The sequence below is a fragment of the Dipteris shenzhenensis genome, chromosome 20 (assembly GCF_047967505.1).
Source record: "Dipteris shenzhenensis isolate YYH24624 ecotype China chromosome 20, Dip_SZ_1.0, whole genome shotgun sequence".
Classification (NCBI taxonomy): Eukaryota; Viridiplantae; Streptophyta; class Polypodiopsida; order Gleicheniales; family Dipteridaceae; genus Dipteris; species Dipteris shenzhenensis.
In genome coordinates this window covers 46,526,440-46,549,948 of record NC_141615.1, presented here as the reverse complement: position 1 = coordinate 46,549,948, position 23,509 = coordinate 46,526,440, and the positions used below count along the sequence as shown (strand labels likewise).

Genomic DNA, 23,509 nt, shown 5'->3' with positions numbered 1-23,509 from the left:
AGTAATGTGATGCACGTGCCAAGTTTGGGCATGGTCAAATGGAGTGTTGGCATGCTAAGAAACACACTACGGATGTCAAGAAAGTGGCTTAGGAAGCCAAGCGAAAAGATGAGTGCCCTCCAAGGCTTGAGCGAGAACAAGGGAAAGGAAGATGAAAAAGGTGACAAAGATTAGAACCAAGGCTACCCAGGATGGTTTTTCTATGAAGAAGATGGTCATACCAACGCAAAAGCAAGCTATTGTTGGAGCAAGCATATCAAGTTACTCGAGCAATGCTAAAACATGATAGACTGATCCAAAGTGCCAATCAATCCTCCTAGAAGTGACAAAGCAGCTAATGTCAATGCAATAACTCCCTCTCAAGGGTTCACTAACCAATTCTAAGAAGGGACCACCATCTCTAGCTAAGGACATCAATTAGAAAGAGCAGATTCAGCTGGCATCCAAGGTGGCTAAGGATTTAAAGGGCAAGGCTCCTTCAATTGAATTGTCAATCGAGCAGAACCCAATTCCACAGGTAGAGATTGATCATGAAATCCTTGATGAGCAAGCCAAATCCCTAAGTGAGCCAATATGATGCTTCAAGCTCTGAGATGACATAAGCATGGGAAACATTCTAAAATATGAAGGTAAGAGTAACAATGGCTTTTGCAATTGACCCCTTACTGTCACAAATTCCTCAAATCCAAGTAGAAGTTTATACTAGTACCAATTGTGGATTCTTTGGTTACAAATTCTAGTGATTTACACCCCAGTGGTTGACAAGGTAGACCCAATCATCACTGGAAAAATGAAGAAGCAAGAAATTCTAGGGGTCATTGTGGATGGTGGCTCAAGAGTAAATATCATTTTGAAACCACAGTACAATGGGTGAAGCCCAATAATTTGAAACTCTATCCATTTTGAGTACATATGGCAGATCCTAAGGACATGCTATTTGATATGGCAATCACAATTGGAGGAGTTCACTACACTATAACTCTAATCATCATTGCCATGGAAATGAATGCATGAATGCTTTGTTATTAGGTAGGCCTTGGTTGTAAATTGCAAAAGTATTGCCTTATTAGGTTAAGAAATGATGACAATCAAGACTCAGGACACCGAGGTGAAAATACAAACCTACCCGAGTAAAGTACAAAGCAGCTATTATCGACCCCAGGATTTGGGGGTTGATGACCAATTTCCACAAGGTATCAAGTCTTGATTGATGGAGACACATATCTTGTTTGTCAGTGAGATTGACATATTTTAGGTGGCTATTAAAATCAAATAAAAGATTGACGAAGAAAGATTGAAGAGAAAAGACACCTATATCCTAAGCATTCAGCTGAAGAAATCATTAGAGACCAAGAGTAAGACAAACCCATCCCATTTTGTGTATGAAGTCTTGAGTGTTCACTTCTCTAAAAGGGTCCTAGGATTTTACCTTGACGAGTTGAGTGGAGTTTGGCTTGATTGGCACTACCTTGGGCCTCCTGAGTCCTAGTCATTCCAACTCTACTCATTCCAGGCTCCAAACTCTATCTGTGCATCTTATACTGGGCATCTAGACTATGCTCGAGGCTCCACCGAGCTAGCCTATAGTCATTCTCATAGATTTTATCTTCTTGCCTCCAATTTTCTACTGTGCCCTCGAGTGGATTCTCATAGTGACTTGAGTTCACTAGTCTCCTCTAATCATTTTCCGCTATCAAATGCTTGTCTCAACTTAGCGTATCTTTCCTCTAGCTGGTTGCATCTTCGATTATCAGACACTTCTCTGGAATCGAGATATGTTGGTAAAAATCGTATCGCGATTGACTGTGATCATTTCTCAAGCTCCTGTATCGCCTCTATTGCTCATGTAGGTCTTCTTTCTTGTCTTTGTTTAGGGACTCACTAATCACAATCTGGGCTTGCTCGTGGATCCCCCCCCCCCGCTGTGTGAAATTCCTGGCTTGAGCTTCTGGACTTTGCACTTGTGGTTCAGCTCATAGAGGGACTTGTGGAAGTACTCTAAATTCTGACTTTTGTGGGAAATAGCTCCACCGCATACCTGGGTGCAATTTAGGTAGTGGTTCAATCTTGGCCTTGACGTAATAGTCAGACGCCCTCTCTCTATGAGCGTGGCGGAGTTTTCTCTCCTCGTGCTCTTCACTACTGAGGGTTGTCTACTATTCTTGTTCTCTGTCATCAGTCATTCATTCTTGGATTCAAAGTCATTCTTGCTCTCAGATCCGTTGGGTTCTTCCGACATCTCCTGCCTCGGCACAGGTGCTCTTCTTGCCTAACTACATATGGTTGGCATCGTTCTAAGCATGTCTCAAACATTGGCTAATGCTCAAAGTACTCTGCAGACTTCTTGAGAACAATCCGGATGCTTGTTGTTGTGTAGGTCTTGAGAAGCCACAAGTCATCTTCGAAGACTCAAATTACATTTTTGTACTAACATGCTATTCCAAGAAACTACCGTAGCTCGGTGGCCGTTATCATGAACTGTTGCTCTCGGTGACTGTTGCTCATGCCTATTGAATGTTATTGCTCATTTCACTCACTACTCCCCAGCAAGAAGGCCAAATGTTGATGGTCTTTTCCCCTCAACGATGGTTTGACTCGTGGTAACCCAATGTTTGGTGAGTGCATAGTGCTTGCAAGAGTGCTTGTTTTGTGAAGACGACCTCTTGCGCTCCTTGATATTCTTGGCACTCAAAGTCCTATTGGTTCTTGGATGTAGGGAACAAGCGTCATCTAAACAAGTTGCAACAATTGTGGATAGAGCCATGGAGACGAGGGAATGACCAATGGGAGAGTATGTTAATATGAAACCAACTCCTTGTATGACTATGAGAAAACCAACAACTTGAATTATTGTGAAAGAGAAGAGCTCGTTGCCTATTACAAACAGTTGTAACTGCAATTGTCGTACTCATGCAACAAGATGTTCATGTAGTAGCTCTCTCACCATGCCTCAGCTTGAGGCACTATGTTATCTCCACCTTGAGTAACACTAGCTTGACAATATGTGTATGGCTCTACACTTAGACACAACTATTTGGAATCCATTAAGATGGATGCAAAAAGACTCCCAAATAGAGCAATGAATGCTTGACTAGTACAAAGATGGGATTACATGGTTGGAGTTTTGGGGGATAATGCCATAGATCTTCCTAACAAAGAGGGAGGTATTAGACAATTGGTAACAAATAAGCTATGGCATGAACTGGGAGATAACTCGTGGGTTGGGACACTCATTTAAAGAGGCTAAAGACATCTAAAGCCTGCTATTAAAATGCTTCCCAGGGTCTGCTAGGCTATTGATACATGTATTGCCTAATATAGGTTGCCCAATTCAATATCTTATGCCACAGTGTTAAGGTAGTGAATGTGTTGACATAATGTTTTCCCTTCCATAGGCATCATCCTTGCATCTATGGGGTAAGAGTTTGTACCTTGATTCCCAACTCTCCTATGAGAAACCTTTTTTGTATTGCCTGCATTCTTTCCTATATTCCCTAGAGAGTCCAGGTGCCCAAGTATGGCATCCGTAGAGAACCATTGTCTGCATGGTGCTCCTGACTCTATCTAGAACTTTTGGTTTCCCTATCATACTATCCATGCTCCCACACGATGATACCCTAATAAGAACTACTTCATCTCCTAGTTTCACGAGTGCAACCTTTTGTTTTTTTTACAAAAGTTGTTTAGGGCCTTCAAGCCTCCCATAACTCTTTTCTTCATGCATGTTTTCATTGTTAATTGTTTTCAAACTTTAGACCCAAAATTTTCTATCATGAATTCTTTCCCTTCAAGAGTAAAAGATATAAGCTTGTCTCACACCCCACCAGACAACTAATGGAGAACTCTTTCCCCCCTCCATCTTGTCTTGGCAATGTTCACCTGCATTCTTCTTGGGTGCTTACACACCGAAGCCCCGCCTGCCCAAGCTTGAATAATATGGCTCTTGGCGAGCATGGGTGCTTACACACTGCCATGGTGAAACTTGGGCATGTGGCAAAAGGTTGTGGGTTCAAGCCTCACCACCTCAAAGTGCGTCTAATGTTTTCAAGAAGAAACCCCCCACTCAAGCTCTTGGGCAGGGGGTCTTGGCTGCCCAAGTTGGGCAAGCTGCATGATTTTAGGGGCCAATTGGGCCTTCCCACGTGGCAAAACGTCCTTGCATTTTTTACTAGCGGGCGGGCGGGCAAGCGGGCAGTGTGTAAACACACCGAAGCCACGCCTGCCCAAGCTTGAATAATGGTTCTTGGCAGGCAGGGGTGCTTACTACCATGGTGAAACTTGGGCATGTGGCAAAAGGTTGTGGGTTCAAGCCCCACCACCTCAAAGTGCATCTAATGTTTTCAAGAAGAAACACCTTGCCCAAGCCCTTGGGCAGGGGGTCTTGGCTGCCCAAGTTTGGGCAAGCTGCATGATTTCAGGGGCCAATTGGGCCTTCCCTATTGGAAAGGTCACCTCCCCATTTGTAAGCCCCCATACGAGGAGAGCATGGGGGGGTGGACCTGGGTCCTGAGGGATGGCCACATGGGCAGCAAGATGGCTGCCATGGGGGCAGAGATCAAAGAGAAAAAGGGAAGTACCTGGATGAATCAAAGTGGCTGCAGCACATGGCGTCAAGACCATGGCACATGGTGATACATACATGGTATAGATCTGGCCTCGAAGAGGCAGATCTGGAGCAACACAAGATGGCGAGGTATCCCGAGATACAGGCACCTACATGGCGAGCTATCTGGCAAGGCGTGTGGGTAGGCACATGGCCTGCAGCATACCCTAAAGATGGCGCAGGAATATGGTGAGACAGATCAGCAATCAAGTTTGCCAACAGTAGGGTTGGTTGGGGCTGGTTGAGCCAATCAACTAGGCCTTGGTTAGGCTAATCAAGAGGGCTGGGTCCCTGCCTAGAACAAAGGCTGTAAAGGGCCTGTTAAAGGCCCTTATATAGGGCCCAGCCAACCAAGTCGGTTTTCAGCCAGACTGAGTCGGCCAAAATAGAACTGACCAGTCGGCTATTTTGACCAGGCCTTGGGCCTATATGGTGATGGTGAAATGTCTAAACTAACTGTCACTGAATTTAGCCTAGGGTACTAGGCTAGGGGTCTTAGTTAATGCCCAAAAGGTACCTATGATTTTATGTGCAATAAGTGCAACTCCTAGTGCTATTAGAGCGGTTTCAATTTCTAAGGTCATTGGTTTGGTTCAGTGGGGTCTGATGGACAAATTGATATAATGGATCATACCAAGGTCTATGGTTGTGAGTGATCATGTGAGTGAGTGTGGACACGTGTGTAGGTGTGCCTGAGTTAGGTGTGATTGATGATGTGTCAGTCAGTAGGTGTGATTGAGTGAATATAGGAGTGTGGTGTGTGATTGAGAGATTCTAGGAGACATTGGTGGTCTTCCTGATTGAGATAATTGTGGATCTAGATTCCACCTACTCATGGGTAGTTGCTTATATGTACTCCATTCTATGAATGAATCAATTGCTCATTGCCTTCATACTTTTGCCATTGTCTCTACCTCTTGTCTACCTCCATCATGCTTCCATGCTTGCTCCAACATGTGGTATTAGAGCCATTCAGCCTCCATGAGCCTCCTTGAGCCATTTCTAGCCACGTCATCATCTTCTTCCTCATACTCATTTCTTCTCCATTTTTGCCTCTTTTGAGCATAATTTCCAAGCGCTTGTTCTACCTCTGTAGGCGACCATTTCCAGAATGCTTTGAGCTGTAGAATACTCTCAGTAGGGCGAATCTCCACATCCAAGGAATTAGTGAAATATTGCTCCAGTGGCCTGTGCAGACAGGTTCTTCAATCGGTGAACTTTTGCAAAATTTCGCGTGCTAGAGTCATATTTCGTCAAATTCTCCTAGTAACAGCTTGGAGACCCTATGAGCTAGCTATAGTTCAAATTTGAGTCCAAATGCTTTAGTATTTGAGGAGAAATCGGCGAAAAACCAGTTGAGAATGGCGCACTTCGCACAGAGAAACTGACGCGGCATTGCGCATTTCCTTGCTAGTGGATTATCTCTAGTACAAGACCTTTCTTTCTACCTAGAAAGCCCTCTCAAAGCTGCTTACTGCTGGTCGAATTTCATCCTCCAAGTTGTTGCTATCTCTAGTTGCTATTTTGGACAATTTTAGCTTTGAAAAGGTTAACCAAGTCAACAAAACATCGAGGCTTTTGACCTTGACTAGAAGTTTTCAGTATATTGACTCTTCTTGAGAAATAGAACTCAGTTATGGGACTCATGGGTGTCATTTTGCATTTATAGAGATGACTTAATGGTCTATGCAATATACCTTATGATGGATACTCTTCATAGGTTCTCTGCCTTGGCTTTGCCTAAATGCATGTAATGGTGACAGGTTATGTGCTTCACTTGAATAGTGATTTGATGAGCATAGATCTGAAGATCAAGGAAGACATTATGTGTCTCAATGGTGATATACTAGCTATACTAGCTAGTGATTCTTTTATGGAGATATGTTCTTGGATGCATGACAAGAAGATTATGAAGGACAATACATCAAAAGGTCAGGTGATCAAAGGACATGCTGAAGACATGATGATGATCAAGTTTGATACTTCAAGTTCTCTTTTGAAGGACGAGAGAGGCATCCCCAAAGGATACCTTTCACTTCAATAAATTAATGAAGACGTTCCACATTAGGTTTAGGGTTTGTGTGTGGTCAATAAGGGTTCTCTACCTTGGGATGTCCCCCTCAAATGATTGTTAGTCTTATGTGAGTTTTACCTTGTTAGACCTATGGGGACTTCCTATGCATAGTCATTGTCCAGTCTTCCAAACTGTAAACCAAGAGACCAAAGTCAGAGTGAGATCATGTTGGGGTGAGGATGCCCAAATGAGTCTACTGCTGATGCAACTAGAGTGAGTACCAGGTTGTGGATCATGTGTGTTGCCACTAGAGGTGAGCAAGCCATAAAGTTTCCCATGGACTACTGCTAGGGTTGAGGTCATCAATTTGTGGGGGGGTATGATGGACAAATTGATGTAATGGATCATACCAAGGTCTATGGTTGTGAGTGATCATGTGAGTGAGTGTGTGAACACGTGTGTGTGTAAGTGTGCCTGAGTTAGGTGTGACTGATGATGTGTCAGTCAGTAGGTGTGATTGAGTGAATATAGGAGTGCGGTGTGTGATTGAGAGATTCTAGGAGACATTGGTGGTCTTCCTGATTGAGATAATTGTGGATCTAGATTCCACCTACTCATGGGTAGTTGCTTATATGTACTCCATTCTATGAATGAATCAATTGCTCATTGCCTTCATACTTATGCCATTGTCTCTACCTCTTGTCTACCTCCATCATGCTTCCATGCTTGCTCCAACAGGGTCATCCTTTAAAAACTCACCCCCTAGAGATCCTACAAACTAGGGTCATTGGTTCCTTTGCATCAGGGTCATGGTGTGCCATCTGACCCCCTAGGGGCATTAAAAATCTCACGCCTCATTTTGCTTGTCTGTCTGCTGGTGGCCTATATGCTTGCCTTATGTCACCTCTGGAAGTCCCTGGAAGACCCTTGAGCCCTTTCTTGGCTTTCCTTGCTAATTTGAGACCACCCCTACCGGATGGCAGATTTCTGCAGCTTTCCCTTTGCTAGCTGAAGTGGAATTTCATGCTTTCTTCGCGACAGTTTTCCTCCCCTTGGTGCCCTCTATTGTTGGCATGCTTCTGGAACCTGGACGCCTTCATTCTGGGCCACTTTTGAAGCTATTTTCAATTTTCTTCAAGACAAAAGTTCTCCTTTTCTGCATCTAAAGCCATATTCATGGGCACCTCTCTTCCTGCTCCTGCTTGGTGCAAGGCGCACTGAAAACGGAGGTGTTTGTGAGCTATAAACTCTGTTCTAGTGGATGCATTCTTGGCTGATCTGCTACAGCTTACTGGACGCACTCTTATCTGATCTTTTCTGGTGTTGGAAGGCCGCTCCCTCCTACCAGAGTTTGATGTCTGCCTTTCATCCTACCTCTGGAGCTGTTTCGGGCTGAAACAGGCTCTTTTTGTTGGCTGAATTCTCATCTTCCCTTTCTACTCTTTGCTACAGCTATTCTTACTGAGTTTCTACTAGGTTGGATGCCCTGCCATTGCTTCGGGAAAGGATTGGGGCACTGGTTGTGATACTCTCTTCCTAGGGGTGTAGTGGTTGGCCTTGGGCTCGGTAATGGCTTGGACATTGGGTAATGCATTGCTTGGCATGCTGTCAGACTGGTCTACTCGTGAATATGCATGTCTACTGAAAGGAACCAAAGTAATAGCACTGGGAGTTGGTCACTAGCACAACCACGGGTTGGCGTTGTACTAGGTTGCACCTGCATTTTGAGCTAACCAAATTAAATAAATACCGCCAAGGGGCGCCAAGTGTTAGGGCCAACAAGTGTCACTCTCTATGTTTCTGAGTAGGGGCATTCTAGCCTCCCTTGTCTTGAATGGTTCCATGATGCTATGCAGTGAAGTTTTATGCTTTGAGTTTCGTTTGTGGACAAAGGCAATCCTTTAAGTTGGCTGTATTTTCATCTTTGTGAGATAGTATTGACAGATACACTACCCTTAGTGATCTAAGGCCGGTTACATCCTATGGCTGCAGAATTGCCGTTCTCTGTTGTCAGTACACTCTCCTTTCCTCTCCTTAACTTATTACTTTACTAGGAGTTTTTACAAGTTCCAGTCAGCTCAGTTCTAGCAGAGTCTCGGCCTACAAGAGTAACTCCGGAAAATCTTGCAGGACATTTTTGCCAGCTAGCAAGCAACATGAACATAAGCAAAGACAGGGCTTGGTTGTATGTCACAATTTCTTGGCAGCATATTTCCCTTACAAGACGGTTCATATTTACCATGCAGGGGGATAGCTTTACATTTTCACTAGATATTTCAAGCTTGGTGATGCTATTATATAGAAGCAGGGGGTTGAGAGGCTTCCAGAGGTTGGCTGAATAACTCGTAGGTGAAAGTTTTCCAGCAAAATGCAATTTAAAATATAACAAGCAGGAGTGCCCATCTATTTCTGAAAAAGTAGGATTTGGTTTTCTTGTGATCATTCCTACTTTACGAACACCACCTTCCTTTTTGCCTTCTTTTCTGGACTCTCTCTCTCTCTCTCTCTCTCTCTCTCTCTTGTTCATCCTTATTTTACACCCCCCCGCCCCCCCCCCCCCCTTTTTTCTTTTTGGCCCCTCCCCATAGGTACTGGTGAAAGCATAAGCATAGCTCTGCACTAGGTATTTTGATCTTCTGGGAAGAGAAATATGAAGCACCCGAATACATTTGATTAGGTGAAACCAAACCCTGAGCAATTTCATACGCAACATATTGGATCCGACAAAAGTCTTATCATACAAATACGATTTTAAAGACCGGATCATTAACTAGGAGGTCAAAACATGTGCACTGGATCATGAATGTCTTCTCCTAACCTAAAGGTGCTGGACAACATTGACCTTGTCCATTTGCACTCGGTCTTTTCTCTGTCACACTCTGGTGAGTGATTTTTAAAAGGCGAATTTTAGAAAATAAGCGCTCATTCGGGTTTGGGGGAAAAAAAAAGGCAACCATGGCATTCAAAAAGATTTGGAAAAATAGCCAAACTTTGACAACCTATATGTTTCATTTCCAAAATCATATGGGGTCATGTTCTATAATGGCAAAGCATGATTTACATCAATAATGTGTTTATTGCACCATTTAGCAAAGTTTTATTTATGAAAATGTGCATTTTATGAACTCATGGTCCATCAAAACTAGGCCAAACTCGTCCATGTCAGGCCTCAAGGCTGGGATGGTGGGATAGCTGACTTGGCTCCTATCATTTTTCAGGGCTTGTCTCCAAGAAAAAACTGTGCCTCTGATAGCCCCTTGTTTTTTCCTGACCATCCACTGCAACTGCGTTTGCTAAAGTCCAATGCATTGAATTTCTGTCTTGATCCTCCAGCTGCTTTGTAACCAGGAAGAACCTGTTGACTTTCTAATAAGCCTTGTCTTGGTTATGCAGCTGCATTTTAATCACAAGAAACATGTTCTCTATCCATCATGTCTCACTTTTACATTTCCCTTATTTGTGCCTTGCGCTTTCTTTATTTGAACACATGCAGCAAGTCCCTTCATCTTCACCTACTGTATATCAGCTCTAAACCCAGTGATTTCTACCAGAAGAACTATAGCACGTCCACAACTGTGCATTAACCTGATAAAAATGAAAGCTTAAGCTGTTTACAGGTAATTTTGACGCGTCTTGCGTTTATTACAGATAGCTCTCAAGAATTTGGCATCAGCTCTAACCCAGTGATTTCTACCAGAAGAACTATAGCGCGTCCACAACTGTGCATTAACCTGATAAAAATGAAAGCTTAAGCTGTTTACAGGTAATTTTGACGCGTCTTGCGTTTATTACAGATAGCTCTCAAGAATTTGGCATCAGCTCTAACCCAGTGATTTCTACCAGAAGAACTATAGCGCGTCCACAACTGTGCATTAACCTGATAAAAGTGAAGGCTTAAGCTGTTCACAAATTACAGGTAATTTTGACCCGTCTTGCGTTTATTACAGATAGCTCTCAAGAATAGTGGCTACAGATGTGCACTGTACTTCTGGATAGAGTTCAGAGGCTTCCACATCATGAGCACCAAATTCAAAGTTACAATGTCCACCCTTCACAAAAATGGCATGGACGTATGCAGGGTACAGATTTCCTGGGTAAGGTGTAACTGCAAAATTGTCAAGAGTACAACGTTAGAAACAAACCAACCTGACGATCCGCAGCAATTCATAAACATGCATGAAGTTGCTTCCATCCACGCTCCCCCACCTCTCTTTATTGGGAGTCCAAAACATTCAGTGCAGGCAAAAAGTGTCTCCCCTGAGAGAAGCTATGAGAGACAAAAGCTAGCCATTCATGCTAACAGTAAGACAGTAGCCTCTCACCTTCCACCTGCTTCGTCAATTCCTCCTCTGAGACAAAAACCTTGTCAAGGCATTTCCCAATTTTTGTCTCCCATAATTGTACCACTTCATTTTGACAGAGAACGTTCGCAGGCGGTCTTAAATGTACAGTTTTGTTCAAAGTTCTTGGGTCGTCCACCGTCTTCATAATGTAGATCCCAATATCCTCTTTGGTTAAAAAGACAGCTGTTAAGGGCAGAAGAACGTGATAAATATCTTCGCACAATATATATACAGGCACAAATTATCCGGCTTGCCTTCTTGTATAGCCAGCGCAATATTTTAAGCACACTCCACATGCCATATCGATATGGACTCAGACAAGGCACCAGCAAATATAGTCCCCAAAATAAACATCACAAACAATGAGTGGTAGTTCTCTGCAAGCTCAGCGCGACAGGTTATATTTTGCTGCAATGAACGTTAACGTATGGATTCGGTAAATCTGTGGTTGAATCTAGAAACGAGATGCAGACCTTTTGCATTGCCATCGCCATAGATGCGAACTCTATCCCTTGGTGGAGACGCAAGTTCCGGTTGCATGAGATTCTTGAGGAAATAATCAGAGAAGCCAAAGCTTGAAACGTAGGTGTAAGGTATTCCTGCGTCCTCTGTAGCTCTACGAATTCTGGATTTCGACTTGAAATTGGACTCGGCGAGCTCGAGAACTTGCACATTATCCACATCAAGGCCAAATTCTGATGGAAGAAAGCGCTGCAGCGACAAGAAAGTCATGGATAATGAAATCATGAAACGAGGCGAGAATTGCTGCCTACATTACGGAGAGCTTACCTTGATAGTTCCTACTTCCTTGATCGCAGAGATGACATTAATCTGATTCAACAACTGCTCTCCTGTCACAGCAGAAATCACGACGTCTACTCGTCTGACAGCAGCCAAGAGGCTTTCGTAACTTTGCAAGGAGCCCTGCATGCGACCCAATTAATTTGGTCCTCGTTCTGTGGACCAAATGGGAGGAAAGGAAGACGGAGATTGTATAAAAAGGGAGAGCAAACCTGGAGGATGGTGATGCCGGCGGCTTGGAGGTGGGCGATAGAGAGGGAGATGGAGGAGATGGTGGAGGGACGGAGGAGGGCGAAGGTGGGATGATGGAGAGAGGCACTGGAGAGGGCGATGAATTTACCGATGCTACCAGTGGCTCCGATAACCAGGACTCTGCTCTTCGCTTCTGCAGGAGTCATCTCATCGCCAAGAGCCATTCAGTGTGGATCAAACACTATATAGACAGACACTTCTGAGCACACTGCCTAATGCAGCACAGACACGGCACAAAACCTGCTCTTCTGTTTGGCCATCACCATAACCCAAAAACTGAAAGCTTCGGCCTCTCCCTCTCCATTGCTCTTCTCTTTGGCCTTCCTTCACCTTTACCAAGACATACCCTAACAGCTTTGGCCTGTGAATTGCAGGTGCAGGACTCGTGTGAATTGCAGGGGCTCTGCCTTTATTGTACAATCATCAACACGCATTGTGGGTCAACCATGAGATTGGGTTCACACCCCCCCACACCCCCCCCCCATCCTCCAATGCTATTCCTTCACTCGAGAGTCGTCAGATGCTTGCAAAACATGAGGAAGGTTATCACGTAGCTCGAAAACATCATCGTTATCCTTGTCCTTTGTTGCGTTTGTGTAATATAGTTCCTTTATGGGGAGGATCACGAAGGTACTTTTCATTCAGTTGTGTGATGTCAATGTTCGTGTGTTTAGCAATACAGATTCTATTCAGGATTTCAGGGAAGCTTAAATTGTTCGGACACTTTGATTGCTTGAGTTAGTAGTCACCCACATTGTTCCTCTAAAAAGAAGGTAGCATTGCATGTGTTGTAGGTTGCTCTGAAAATATCCAAGAGTCTTTGGTTGGGCTAGCTTGACATAAGTCACCACAAAGAAGAACGTGTATACCTCCTAAGGGTTCTAGGTGGTTGTGTTTTATCTAACGCATGCACATGTCTATAGCAATGAATGTGTTTTGTCTTATAAGTCAGACTTCGTCGAAGACTACTAGCTCCAAGTCTTTGTGCATGCAGTGGATGGTGTTTATACTTTTTTTGTTGCAAGGCTGGTGTATTTAAAGGAAATCAATGGCAAGCGAAGAGCTGAGTTTATGCTCGTTCCTCCAATGTTGCAAGTTTCTTTTCTTGTATATGCTAGGAGAAGCGCTTTGGCAAGCCATGCCTGTAGTTTGATGGGGTAAATATTGACACAGCAAAGCTTCCGAACCACACTTAAGGTCACTATAGGGAACATACCTTTTCAATTGGTGTATGACCTTGAAGCTGTGGTCCCACTAGAATTTGTAATACCAAGCCTACGCATAGCAATACAAGAATGCATGGGAGATCATGAATCCTTGAAAGAAAGACTGTATCAGGTGGAGAAGCATACAGAGACAAGATTAGGCGCCTACCATGCCATGACAACAGAAAAACACAGAAGAAAGGCATGGTTTGATAGAAATCTTAAAGCTAAAGACATCAAGGAAGGTGACTTGGTCTTGTTATACAATGCCAAAGTACACAAGGGCAAACTCAAGTATCTAGGTCAAGGACCCTATCGAGTCAGAAAGATGAATCCCATCGGAGATGTGCTACTAGAAACATTGGATGGAGTCCAATTCAACATAACAATAAACGGGAGCTGACTGAAGTGCTACTACTTCAACACGCAAGACATCCCCGACAAAAATAAAGATTTGGGAAACCCAAGTCTTCCTTAGTTAGGATTAGATTGTATCATGAGCGCTCACTTGTGAAAAGATCAAATGAGGGGCAGAACATTGCAAGCAAAGAATGCTCTTCAAGACCAAAATGTAGAGAAGCTTTTACAGTCAAAGATCGGATTTCTTGACTTCACTGCACTTTGAACCTCTGCAGACTACAAACAAAGAATGAAAAAAGCCTCTTCACAATGCTCCGACAACTTGGCCCTCCTACATTCTTTATCACACTCTCTACCACAAAAATGCTCTAGGACCCTTTGGTAACCTGCCTAAAAACTTGCAAAGCAATGCCACAAGCTCCTTGGCCAACAAATGACCCAAATACGTTTGAAACCTTATCTGCTCAAACCCCATCACCACTACACAATACTGTGTGCAAACATTTCAAGCATTGGAAACCGTCTCGAGGTAAGACTCGAGCATCTTGGGAAAAATTAAAGACTACATCTTTCTCATTGAGTTTCAGAATAGAGGGAGCCGGTGTGACCATGTTTGCTATGGGTTGTAGATCCACCAACCTACAATCTCTCTTTAAATGAAGAAATATAAGATTTCGTGGACAACTGCATCTCACAAATGACATCTTGGACCTTCTAGTAGTGCAAAGACAACTAGAAACCCACAAACACAAAAAGACAACTACATCTTGCACCTTCTAGTAGCACAGAGACAATTAGAAAACCCACAAACATAGAAACATGTAATGCAAAAGAAATCGTGCCTATTGCTTCGGCTTCCCACGTCCACCTATGCACAAAACACAAATCCTCTTGCATGTCACCATAGATCATTCCATTAAAGCAATCTTAAAGGGAAACTCTAAGTTTTTGTTCGAATCCACAACCACATTATTGAGCTTAGATAGCTTCTTCCAAAAGGTGGGCTTATTAGAAGATGAATACATATTAGCATTCTGTGCTAATCTATCTCAACCCACATTGCGCATACAAAGCATTCAAAAGAACTTTTCACAAATAACTTTGAACCAATCTTATCAAGACTATGGGGGGTGAACATTGACGTGCAACTCGTCTTGAGCCCACATGGAACTATAGCATATTGCACCTCATACATCACCAAGATCGACAAAGAAACTATGCAAGCCGTCCAAGCTACTCTCCAAGTAAGCCTACAAACAAATGCATCTATGAATGAGCACTTGCACAATGTTGGCAAGGCTATAGTCAACACACAGTATAGAAGTGCCCAACAAGTTGTTTACTTATGCCTCTCTTTACCACTGACAATCGCAACTTGTGAGTTCACGTAACACAAGCCTGCCAGAAGAAGGGGCTTTACTACTGAAGCGTCAATGGCAACTTGGCCATGACAGCTCTGACATCTTCTTCGATGATATTATCAACAAGTACCTCCAATAAAGACCATCAATTGCAAGTTATCCTAGCATGCTTCACTAACTAGTACTCTGTGACAACAACACAACCTAGAAGAAGAATGGGTACAAGCTGATTACATCGACTCACTTGTTCTTGTCCAGCAACACGGGCACATGTAAAATTTTACTGCATACCAATATTTTCTTAAAGAACAAATTCTCTATTGATAAAGTAAAATGTCAAAACTTATTCGTGAGCTATGTCTTGGCATAAAGTGTGTGTGATCGTATTGTTTCATTGTCTTGAAGACCAAATTCTCTATTGTTAAAGCAAAACGTCTATCCTTATTCGTGAGCTCCCATCAAGCTATGTCTTGGCATGAAGTGCATGCAACCGCATGTTGGGTGGTGTATATTCCATGTACCAATGTGTCAGTCTCAACATCTTCCTGCAAGCGTTGTCAGAGTCATGCTCATCCAATGTGGCTTCTAGTCTTTATGATTCTTGTAAATCACATATGTGGTCATCCGAGAGTAGGTTTAATTTTACTTTGTTCTACTTGAGTAAAATACTATGAAGAAGTTCTTTCAGTGCATGGATTGTTAATGTACGCCTAACAACACTACACATGTAGTTGTGTCTGTATTGTGTTTTTCGTTTTATTACAACAACAATGATGTCATTGTTAGTTAAAATCGTGAGAACAAGTGCTAAGCTCTTTCAAGATCCGCCAAAATAGTGACTATGCTTCCACGAAGGCCATATTGTCCTTCAAATCCTAGCTCACAAATTTGGGCAAAAGATATATGGATTGCAACAAGTCAAGCTTCAACATCATTTAACATTAATGTATATTGAGCTTTTGGCAAGAGAGGCATATGTGCAATGCAAAATGTTGGGATTTTGTTTTGTTTCAATTGTTTTGCACACCAAGGACATATGCTTTTTTGCTTCAAGAGGGAGTTGTCAATGACTAGATTGTGGTGCTCCAAAAGTTCTTTTTGCATTTGAAGTGAGCATCTTTAGTTTGCTTGCGATTGTTAAATACCCACAACTAATGCATGGGTGTGCTGGATAGTCTTGTTTTTTTTTGCATACAAGCCAAAGTTTTGTGTGATGTAGTTCGAGTTGTGGAGTAGCGGATGGAAGAAACCCCAAAGTATTTGTTCCTTTGATTGAATGTCCCATGATCTTGTATACCCTTATTTGTAAGAGCTTGCAAAGTATGCCTTCTATGAGGATTTTTCACATCGTAAGTACTTGTAATTCTCTTGCAATTAGCGAAGGGCATGTGCTAAGTACTTGTAATTCTCTTGCAATTAGCGAAGGGCATGTGCTAACTATAGCAAGCAGTTGTCCTTCTTCTTCTTAATCCCATAACGAATACATGCATCTAACTTTGCTTGGGACCAAAGGGACTATAGTTGGGGGCGCATAGCTCTCAACCAAGAAGAAGGTGTAGTCATAATTTATTGTAACATTACCAACCTTATGGACTTTACAAGTATTTGTTTGTGCTTAGACATAAGACATAGAATTTGTAGTTTCAATATGTTTGAGAATAAATCCAATAGCAAAGCTCTTGAAGTCGAGCTTGTGGCAACTAAACAACCTATGTCTTCTCTTGTCAATGATTCTGCTTGTGTGCCATCTAATTTCATTGCAAGCACATCCTAAGGAGTGGTGGTATGGTTTGAGGTGATCAATATATGGTGGCACAGCAAATCAAGTAATGCTTCGTAGGTAGTTGCTAGGAAGAATTCCAAAAAACACTTGAATAAATTTATATTAGATATTATTTTCTTTGAATCCTTGTTTGATTTGCAACCCATATGCTTAAAGTAGGTTTTGTCTTTCCCATAAGGTGAAAAAGGAGAAAAGTGGACACTTTGATTATAAGAATGTACTGCAAACTTTATTTTCAAAGAAAAGAAAAACTTTCATTTTTTTGTGAATAACTTTTGTAGCATACATCAATGAAAGAATTGCTCTCAAGTGATCTCTTTAAAATCAAATACAAATTGATAACTATTAGCATGGCTCGAGTCCCCACCAAGCTAATCATGTAAAAGTGTATAAATGGGTAGTCGAGTCCCAATAAATTGTTAACATGGGCACAACGTACATGATAACATCACTAGGGTTATTGTTTCATAATCTACAATTGAATTGTTGAATGTAAGCTTATAGAATTACTAGAGTGATTGTTTAACAACATTCATCATCAGTTACATCCATCCTATTGAATTTTGGATATGACGCATCACGACCTTTGTAAGTCCCAAACTTCACAAGTAACTTTCCCTTGATCACAATGTGAAGCAATATTGTATGAAGTCCGACAAATCTCTGATTCACAACAAGGGGAGGGAGTTTGGAGTTCTATCTAGCATTAGTATCAAGGCCCTTTAGTCACTTTGGGGGGACACCTTAGAAATGTGCTCCTTCATTATTTGGATCATGTGATGGGCCTATAGAAGTACTTTCTTCACATTCCTCCTTCGTTGCTGACAACATTTTTCTTACTACAATTGTAGGTTGAAAATGCAATGTGAACAATTTGCAGGTGTTTAGCATTATCAACTCTCTAACTCCTAAGACAATTGTTATGACTTGTTAAAAATTAGAAGGACTACTCACAATCCCCTGACCCGTGTCTTGCAACACTTTGGATGAATGGTAGATGGAATTCATAATCCATTCTTTACACCAAATAAATGAAAGGATGATTCAGAGAAAGAAATATCAAATAAAAGAAAATCATTGTCACAAATAGCTTAGTTCAACAAAAAGAAGAGAGATTCTTGAATAAAGAGATCATCACATTTCTATCATGATGTTTATCTCAGCTTCAATGTTCACAAGGCAATACGAGAAATTTTATTATGCATTCCATCAAAATGTATATATATTAGTACATGTATCCAAGAAAAAATGATGGCAAAGCCAGGATTGCTACTTGTTGTGCATAGGAAAGAAATGGAGCCCAAAAAATGAGCCCATTGTAAGCTCTAAATTCAGGCATACTGAAATCGCACCACTAACTAAATGAAGAAAAGCTTCAGATATAACTACTTAGTCTGTTTGTAACTAACGAGAAAACCAATATGATTCGAAAGCCTACACATGATTGAGATAGAGCACTTTGCCTATTCATACAAGAGTGAAGCGTGAGAACCACCTAAGCGGCGATAAGCGATTCGAAAATGAAGCAAGACAAACTAAAAACCAAAACCTTATATGTATACAGTGTTTTGTTAGGACAGTGAGGTACTTTTTACTAACAAAGAGTCGTGAGGACCAACAACCGCATTATGTGCATAAGGTAGGATACAATTCGGGGCATGCGCTTTGATGGCTGAAAACCCATTTGAAAGGTCTTTTCGTTAAGTATAGAGTCAGAGAATAAATAAGCATTCAATGCAACCAGCTGCAGAGTAGCCTATGAATCACAAATAAACATGCAGCAACAAAAAATTTAAAACAATTCCACAATTGTTGCTAGGTAGGTCTCAGCAATTCCACAATTGTTGCAAAGACCTATTAGGGGTAGGTCTTAGCAATTCGACAATTGTTGCTAAGACCTAGGGCAGCCAAAAAATTGTAATCGCATCCGTCCACCTAAGGGTGTTTACAAACAAGAGTTGCTCATGCCCACCCACAATGCATTAAATACATTTGGACCGTAGGCTACACGTGGTAAGACAATCTTGCCCATCTGTCATCCATGGTCAATGCCCATGGTGCCCTAGTGTGTGTACACCCAAAGTGTGAATGGAACATCCGTTCGAATGATTTGGATGAGGGTTCTCACATCACCCATCCGGACAAAAGACACTCTCCAAGTTAGCAGGTTTTGTCAACTCAAAACATACACATTTGACAAATTTTATATTAAGTTACTCAATAATAGGAGAAATGTGAGCCAATTTTTAGTAATTTAACCAATGGTGAAAAATACACTATGGTGTGGTTTTTTATCTAGTGTTGTTATAGACCAAGGATGACCTACCCATCATTACTAAGTAAAGCCAATCAGGATGCTCCATTGGGGTGGATGGGCGCACCCCACTTTACATACAGCAAAAATGTGGGTTGCTCCAAAAACCAAGTAGCTTCATAAGAGATTCTCCAAAAAAATTGGGTTGCCCCAAAAATTGAGTCAGTGTCCATTTCATAATAAGAGATTTCTTGGGCGGGCAACCTTGGTTGCTTAAGCTTCCCTAACCAATTCAAGTAAAGTATCAATCCCCATTAAATGCTACCTTTTTATAAAGATTCTTGCTTGGGCCATACGCCCGACCCATTGAAGACTTCCCATGACATTTTTTGGCTACCCACAAGTTGGGTGCATTTGGGTTACCCTTTGGTAGTGTGTACGACCTTGATAGCCATAGCCATCACCAAAGCTAACACAGTGTCACATTTGACAATAAAATGACACATCAAATTTGACGTGGACTCAAATGTTGATGTGTCTTTCCACCTTGTCGTTGACATGGAAAGCCATTTTTTCATTCTCTTTGTAATTACTTAGTGCATCTTTATTCATGGGGGTTTCTAATTCTAGTGGCTTATATCATTCCACATCTAGTCTTTTAGAGATGGAAAATCCTTGAACGATGGTTCTCACCAAACTACCTACGAAAATTTGAGTTATCCTATAATGAAGGATAGAGATCTTGGGGATGAGGCAAAGGAACAGTATTCAACTGTCTCACTTGATAGATTTGCACATTTTATATTCCTCGAGATAAGAGTCACCCCTACCAATAATCACAACAGACAAAAGACTTTGAAACAGCTATCAAATGTCAAGGAAAGATTCAAACTAGGAGTTATTTTTTTGGGAAAACTATAGTAGTTTTGCTAACATCATGGCTTACGGGGAGTAAATTTTATATGTTCCTAAAATTTTGCATGTGATCAAGTGAAATTGCATCGATTGGTTGAAAATTTGACAACACAAATACCATAATGTATGCTCTTGTGGATTTGCAACAATTCCCTTCACTACTTGCATGTGAGATTCTTCAAACATTGATCTTACAACTTCATTGCTAAAGGGGAATGTTGTTGCTCATTGGGCTTGAATTTTTCCTTTAGTCTTGTAAATTATTGTGTTTGCATGTGAGTAGAAGTGGATGTGCTGAAATATCACCGGGAGGTATTATGCACGCCTCTTGACTTCTTAGTAATATGTTGCCACTCACTTTTTCTTACTTGACATGTAATATGTGCACCATAAAAAAGGTCTAGATGAGTAAATGTAATCCATTTTTAGATATCGTACCTCTTTTATATCAACAAATGGATTGCAAGCCCATAATGATGTCGTCAAGGGCTTCTTGATGGTACTCACATCCAGCATGGGCTTATTCGAACTCAAATCCTCTTGATGGTACTCACATCCAACATGGGCTTATTGGAAGTTTGGTATGCTATCAAGTAAGCCAGCATATTGGATGATGTCATGAAGGACTTTTGATGGTACTAAACATTGGTACTCACATCAATATTGGTACTCACATTAAGCATTAGCATATTGGAAGTTTGATATGCTTGCATACTGGAGGTATGCCAGTGGCTATTGGCATTTAGTATATTGGCAACCTTTCAATATGCCGATGCTGGACATGGGTACCAAATTTGTCTAATATCTTGTTTCAAATTTGTTATATGCATTTTTCCAAGTGCATTGTTAGTCATGAGTTTTTTATCTTGTGGAATCTTTCATATGTGGCCATAGAATTTCAAAGCACGATCAGATGTACGCAATTGTGGAACTATCTTGGGGGTGCACCATGACTGGCACTGGCATTGGCATTGGTGGGTGCGATTACAAAATCAACATTGGATTCATTCTGACATATAATATGTGTTCGCCAGATTTTTTTAGTGGCATGATAATTATCACATTTACAATCCTCCATTTCAAACCCACGTCGATATTTTACCATCTGCCATCTCTCTGTAGACTCCTTAACTCCCCAGTATCACCAATGTCATTAGATCCGTTATTTTTTTTAAAACAGAGCGATTTTTTAGCACGTGACAATTAGGAGGGGAAGAGCTTAAGAAATGTTACCACATGCCACCCCTAGACTCTTGGATCACCACCCTTGGCTCTTGGTCTTTTACAAACTCATGAATTACTACAAGCTCTTGGACTTCCACTATTGGACTCTTACACTACCACACGAGCTCTCGAACTACCACCCTTGGATTCTTAGAGTAACAAGGGCTCTTAGACTACCGCCCTTGGACTCTTGGATTGCCAACGGCCCACATATACACACGCACACACTTCACATATACACATGCATATGCATACACCACACATATACACATGTATACATGCATATAAAAACTCACAAACACATGCACGCACGTGCACATGTGCACACACACACAAAGAATACCACACACACAAGTACACGTGCACATGTAAGAATAGGCAAAGAGTGCAAACCCGTGCAAGCACAAGCACAGACACACACATGCACGTGTATACAACACACATAGGTAGGGGTTGCGTGCATGCACACATGCGTGTGTGCACACACACACACACACATGCAAGCACACTCTCATTAATATCACTAATACACATGCACAGGCAAGTATGTGGACACGTTGTCACACATGCGAATAGATGCACACATATGAACACACATGCAAGCGCACGCACACACACACACAAGGTCATACACAGCATGCACACGTGTGCAAGCGCGCACACACGCACACATCACACACATACATAAGTTCCCTACTAGTGAAAAAATAACTATTAATAGACTTCTAATATAGCCCATGCCATATAACATTATCCTCGTTCCATCTCCAATGATGAAGATACGATTCCCATGACAAAAAAATAATCATCAATATTAGTAACACAATAATTAAATTCATGACACACACACACAATGTCCATAAGAATTTTGAGCTCTTAATATTATTGCAAGGGACAACTCCCAATGAGTACAAATCTATATACTTACAATTGTAAAAAGGATGCAATCCTAATACAACATAACAATATGAGAAGAGACCTATAAAAGCATGGCACAAGCATCCAACATGATTGTCCTAAATTTCTATATTTTTTCCAAAGGCGACAACTAAAAGGTCATGCTAATTCTTGCAAAAAAGTTGTCAAGCACCAATTTGTCACTTCTCCCAATCACCCAAATTGTAATGCTTTATTGAATCCCATTATCAAAATGATGTTGGCCAAGTATAATTACAATGGCAAATCTCTCTTCCTTTTGTGCTTATTGTATGTATAGTATACAACTCCAAGGTTCAACAAGAATTGATAAAGAAACAAACCATAAAGGATCAAAATGTTAGCAAGCCAAATATCTCTAAGCCTCATTCATGTTTCTATGTTAGAATGCAATAGAACAATTGGCAAGGCATAAGCAAACAATATAATCAAAGACTTAAGAAGTACAAGTCGTATGACCTAGTGGCATTGGGCTACCCTACAAAAAGGAACTTGCTGAAAATTGCTTGCCTAATTAGACAGGTCCATACCAAAATAGACTGCGCTTTGGGTAGAAAGGTCTAGCTAAAAACCCTTTCCTAGTTGGAAGAAAGCTCGCTCTAGCTGAAAAATCCTCCCCTAATTGGCTCAATCCTAAATGGTTTTATCCTTAGGCAGATTGAGATGTTGATTGCCTTAACAGCTTGTCATTGACATGGAAGGCAATTGATGCCTTATGTGTAGCTTCTTGCTGAAAATTACTTGCCTAATTAGATAGGTCCATACCAAAATAGGCTGTGCTTTGGGTAGAAGGGTCTAGCTAAAAACCCTTTCCTCATTGGAAGAAAGCTCTAGGTGAAAATTCTTCTCCTAATTAGATCCGTCCTAAATGGATTTATCCTGATGCAGATTAAGATGTTAATTGCCATTCCAGCTTGTCATTGACATGGAAGGCAATTGATGCCTTGTGTAGCATGACTAGTCAATTGTGTCTGTAGACACTACATGAGCAACATCAACATGCCATAGATGTAATTCTTGTTGGCGTTCCTCCCTTCCTCTCTCTCTCTCTCTCTTCTCTCTCTCTACAGCCATTGCTACACTGTAGTTCAACAGATGCCATCTGTATAACACTTGAATTTCGAAGATTATTCACAAAAATGAGTATACTATCATAACTGTGCACTACTCCTACAACAGGAGTAGAGTATACACTTGCCAAAGCATACAAAGTTTCATCCGCAGATGACACATGTTGACGTACAGTATTTCTATTGACATACAATATTTCTATATTTAAACAAATGTCCAATGTAGTGTTGCAAACACTACCCCAAAATTGATCATCAAGTCCCCATACTTGAAAATTGACTTGGCTGCTCATCATCTAAGAGTTCCCATAGTTAAAAGCATGACTGGGCATCTATCAAAACCGACATCAACTTAAGAGGGGGGTTAAGAGATAACTTCCTGCAAATA

At 41.5% G+C, this 23,509-nt stretch overlaps 1 protein-coding gene across 1 annotated transcript; it reads right to left on the bottom strand.

The window, feature by feature from the left end:
* Window positions 1-9,652: 9,652 nt before the first annotated feature.
* On the bottom strand, window positions 9,653-12,488 carry LOC147889746 (phenylcoumaran benzylic ether reductase IRL1-like). Its single transcript, XM_087391604.1, has 5 exons — window positions 11,974-12,488; window positions 11,750-11,884; window positions 11,434-11,671; window positions 10,940-11,143; window positions 9,653-10,722 (listed from the first exon to the last, which is right to left on the bottom strand). Exons 1-5 carry the CDS (start codon window positions 12,175-12,177, stop codon window positions 10,559-10,561), a joined length of 945 nt encoding a protein of 314 aa, XP_087247730.1. The 5' UTR covers window positions 12,178-12,488; the 3' UTR covers window positions 9,653-10,558.
* Window positions 12,489-23,509: the final 11,021 nt, after the last annotated feature.

What these genes read in the sequence shown, in the direction of transcription:
- LOC147889746 (XM_087391604.1), bottom strand. Translation starts at nt 12,177, where the DNA reads ATGGCTCTTGGCGATGAGATGACTCCTGCAGAAGCGAAGAGCAGAGTC. An exon ending in AGGAAGTAGGAACTATCAAG is followed by an intron (nt 11,672 to 11,749) that starts GTAAGCTCTCCG and finishes TTGTCGCTGCAG; the next exon opens with CGCTTTCTTCCATCAGAATT. An exon ending in TGGCGATGGCAATGCAAAAG is followed by an intron (nt 11,144 to 11,433) that starts GTCTGCATCTCG and finishes TGCCCTTAACAG; the next exon opens with CTGTCTTTTTAACCAAAGAG.